The sequence below is a fragment of the Geospiza fortis genome, unplaced genomic scaffold (genome assembly GCF_000277835.1).
Source record: "Geospiza fortis unplaced genomic scaffold, GeoFor_1.0 scaffold494, whole genome shotgun sequence".
In the NCBI taxonomy this organism is placed as follows: domain Eukaryota; kingdom Metazoa; phylum Chordata; class Aves; order Passeriformes; family Thraupidae; genus Geospiza; species Geospiza fortis.
Window position 1 is genome coordinate 186,395 of NW_005054691.1, and position 4,573 is coordinate 190,967.

Here is a 4,573-nt window from a genome sequence, read left to right on the forward strand (position 1 = left end):
CGCGGGCCGGCCCGGGGGTCAGGCCCAGCCGTGGGTCAGGCACAGCCGTGGCTCAGGCCAGCCCCCGTGCCCAGGGAGGGGCACACAGGCTGTGCCCTGGCACGTACCCACTTTGGAGTCCAGCAGTTTCCTGTCCCAGTCGAGCTCCAGGCCGAAGTAGTGCACGGTCCAGCAGAGCAGCAGCCCGTAGGTGCTGAGCTCCAGCAGCGTGCCCAGCACCGAGCCCAGGCTGGGGGGCCAGCCTGGGGCACAGAGGGGCTCAGAGCCCTCCTGGGACCCCACCCCAGCCCTGGGGTCACCCACGGACACAGGGCCCGGCCTGTGGTGTCACCAGTCCCCTGCCCAGCCTGGGAAGCACCCCCCAAACCAGGGATGCTGGGGGTCCCACTGCTGCCAGTGGTGCAAGGGAAGGAGGAGGGAAAGGCCCAGGAGCAGCAGAACCTCACTGGGATACAGAATTCCAAAGGGTGGGAGCCCCCTGTGGGGTGACAGCAATGCCAGGAAGGATGATCACACAGATCATTTATCTGTTATTATTTATCTTCCTTAATTCCCTCATTCCAGAGGAAGTGAAACCTCCTCCTCCTCTTCCTCCCCCCACACCCAGCTCTGACCCATTGGAACTCCAGCCCCAACACCAGGGAGGATCCAGGGAATCCTGGAATGGTTTGGGTGGGAAGGGATCTCAAAGCCACCAAATGCAAGCCCTGCCATGGCAGGGACACCTCCCACCATCCCAGGCTGCTCCAGCCCCAGTGTCCAGCCTGGCCTTGGGCACTGCCAGGGATGCAGGGGCAGCCCCAGCTGCTCTGGCAATCCCAGCCCAGCCAGGAATTCCTCATTGCCAAGATGCCATCCATGCCTGCCCTCTGGCAGTGGGAGCCATTCCCTGGGTGCTGTCCCTCCATCCCTTGGCCCCAGTCCCTCTGCAGCTCCAGGCCCCCAGGACAGGGAAGTGTCCCCACCCATGGGGGCTGGAATGGGATGGGATTTAAGGTCCCCTCCCACCCCAACCACTCCCTGATTTCACAGGTGTGCCCCACACCCCTGGGGTACCCCTGGGCACAGCCCCTGCCCCGGGGTGAGTGTGGCAGCTCCCGCAGTGTCCCCTGGGTGCCCCCACCCAGCCTGGGGGTCTCACCGCTGCTGTGCCTCCTGCGGGGCCGGCCCAGCCAGCGCCCCACGTGCTCCTCGTCCAGCAGCGAGAAGGCCAGCACGATGGTCAGCACGTTGAAGAAGTTGTAGTTGCCCGTGAGGATGATGAGGACCTGCAGCAGGACCTGGGGGGCACAGGGGGGGTTTGGGGGTGTCACAGGCCCAGGGGCACAGAGGACACTGGGCACACCCGACCAGCACCTCCAGTCCCCCATGGGGACCCCCCGGCACAAAGAGACCCAGGGGTGTCTCAGACACATTTTTCTTTACATCCTTTTAAAGTTCAAACCCACTTTACCTTCCTACTAATCCTATCTCACAGCACAAAGTGAGCACAGCGGTAATTAACCAACACTGAACCCTCCACACTCACCCAGAAAATCCCAAATTAATAAAATCCTGAATTAACAAAACGTGAGCACACCAGTAATTAACCAACACTAAACCCTGCACACTCACCCGTACACCACCCAAAAAATCCCAAAATTAATAAAATCCTGAATTACAAAAAGTAAATACACCAGTAGTTAACCAACACTAAACCCTCCACAGTGATTATTAGCACACCACCCAAAAAATTCCAAAATTAATAAAATCTCAAAACAACAAAAACTGAGTACACCAGTAATTAACGAACATTAAACCCACCATGCTCACTTAGCACACCCCCCAAAAAACCTTAATAAAATCTGAAATCAACAAAAAGTGAGCACACTAATAAATAACCAACACTAAACCCCCACCACACTCGCTAGCACATCACCCAAAAGACCCCAAAATTAGTAAAATCCCAAATCAACTAAAAGCGAGTACACCAATAATTACCCAACATTAAATCCACCACACTCATTAGCACACCATCCCAAAAATCCCAAAATTAATAAAATCCTAAATTAACAAAAAGTGAGTACAGCAGTAATTACCCAACATTGAACCCACTACACTCATTAGCACACCACCCAAACAAATCCCGAAATTAATAAAATCTGAAATCAACAAAAAGTGAGCACAGTAATAACGAACACTAAACCCACCACACTCATTAATATGCCACCCAAAAAATCCCCAAATTCATAAAATATCAAATTAACAAAAAGTGAATACATCAGTAATTAACCAACACTAAACCCTCCACAGTGATTATTAGCACATCACCCAAAAATATCGCAAAGTTAACAAAATCCTGAATTAACAAAAACTGAGTACAGCCGTAATTACCCAACATTAAACCCACCACAACCACTAGCACACCACTCAAAAAAACCCCAAATTAATAAATCCCAAATTAACAATAAGTGAATACACAACAGTAATAAACGAACAGTAAACCCACCACACTCATTAGCACACCATCCCAAAAATCCCAAAATTAATAAAATCCTGAATTACAAAAAGTAAATACACCAGTAGTTAACCAACACTAAACCCTCCACAGTGATTATTAGCACACCACCCAAAAAATTCCAAAATTAATAAAATCTCAAAACAACAAAAACTGAGTACACCAGTAATTAACGAACATTAAACCCACCATGCTCACTTAGCACACCCCCCAAAAAACCTTAATAAAATCTGAAATCAACAAAAAGTGAGCACACTAATAAATAACCAACACTAAACCCCCACCACACTCGCTAGCACATCACCCAAAAGACCCCAAAATTAGTAAAATCCCAAATCAACTAAAAGCGAGTACACCAATAATTACCCAACATTAAATCCACCACACTCATTAGCACACCATCCCAAAAATCCCAAAATTAATAAAATCCTAAATTAACAAAAAGTGAGTACAGCAGTAATTACCCAACATTGAACCTACAACCTGGGCTAACCAGGGAAAAGCTTCCTGGGGTAAAAATGATTCCAAATTAAGGGGTTCTTTGGGGATGGGGGATACAGGGGGGCTTTCCATAATTTACTGCCCAAAAATTGAGTCGAATTCAGGGTTAACACCAGTTTTTCCAGTGCTAACCAGGGAAAAGGTTCCCGGGGTAAAAATGATTCCAAACTAAGGGGTACCTCAGGGTTGGGGGACACAGAGGGTGCTTTCCATAATCTACTTCCCAAAAATTCACCCCAATCCTGGGTAATCCTGGCTTTTCCCATCACAGAGTACAACCTGGGCTAACCAGGGAAAAGGTTCCTGGTGCAAAATAGATTCCAAATTAAGGGGTACAGCAGGATTGAGCGACACAGGGGGTGCTTTCCACAATCTGCTTATTAAAAATTGAACCTAAATTTGGGTTAATGCCAGTTTTTCCAGTGCTAACCAGGGAAAAGGTTCCTGGTGCAAAATAGATTCCAAATTAAGGGGTTCTTTGGGGCTGGGGGATACAGGGTGGTCTGGGGGGGCTTTCCACAATCTGCTTCCTAAAAATCCACCCCAATTCTGGGTAAATGCTGATTTTCCCCACTGCAGAGTATTAGCAATGCTAAAGCTTCCTGGTGTAAAAATGTTTCCAAATTAAGGGGTACAGCAGGATTGAGCGACACAGGGGGTGCTTTCCACAATCTGTTTATTAAAAATTGAACCTAAATTTGGGTTAATGCCAGTTTTTCCAGTGTTAATCAGAGAAAAGCTTCCTGGGGCAAAAATGTTTCCAAACTAAGGGGTACGTCGGGGTTGGGGGATACAGGGGGCTTTGGGGGAGCTTCCCATAATCTACTTCCCGAAAATTGAACCTGATTTGGGGTTAATATCAGTTTTCCCCATTGCAGAGTACAAGCAATGCTGGGAATTCTAGAACTGGAATTCAGAATGAAGGGGTACCTCGGGGCTAGGGCACACAGGGGCTTTGGGGGGGCTTTCCATAACCTGCTTCCCAACAATTCCCTGGAATTCCAGGCTAATGCAGATTTTCCCTACCACAAAATAGAATCAGTACTAAACAGAGAAAAACTTCCTTGCAGAAAATCCAAATTAAACAGCACCTGAGAACTGGGGGGGCATGGGGGAGGCCTTTCCATAATCTACTTCCCAATAATTCACTGGAATTCCAGGCTAGTGCCCGAACCCCCAAAGCTTCACACCCTCACCAACACCTGAGCCCCCAAAAACTGCACCCCGACCTGTGAGCCCCCCAACAGCTGAAACCCCAAACCTGCACCCCTGACCTATGAGCCCCCCATACCTGACCCCCCAAACCTGCACCCCTTACCTGTGAGCCCCCAACAGCTGAATCCCCAAACCTGTGAGCCCCCCAATACCTGAACCCCCAAAGCTGCACCCCTTACCTGTGAGCGTTCCCAAACACCTGAACCCCCAAAGCTGCACCCCTCACCAACACCTGAACCCCCAAACCTGCATCCCTCACCAACACCTGAACCCCCAAAGCTGCACCCCTCCCAAACACCTGAACCCCCAAACCTGCATCCCTCACCAACACCTGAGCCCTCAAAGCTGGACCCCTCACCT

The 4,573-nt window shown here is 49.5% G+C and overlaps 1 protein-coding gene across 1 annotated transcript in view; it reads right to left on the reverse strand.

Annotated features, from left to right (window-relative positions):
• The window catches only part of LMF2 (lipase maturation factor 2), a gene marked incomplete at its 5' end in the record, with an annotated part of 12,759 nt that overhangs the window by 6,023 nt on the left and 2,163 nt on the right, over nt 1-4,573 (reverse strand). Inside the window, 2 exons of the mRNA XM_031065166.1 lie at nt 107-242; nt 1,142-1,280. Of these exons, the coding sequence (XP_030921026.1) occupies nt 107-242; nt 1,142-1,280 (275 nt within the window). The remainder of the gene's footprint in view (nt 1-106; nt 243-1,141; nt 1,281-4,573) is intronic.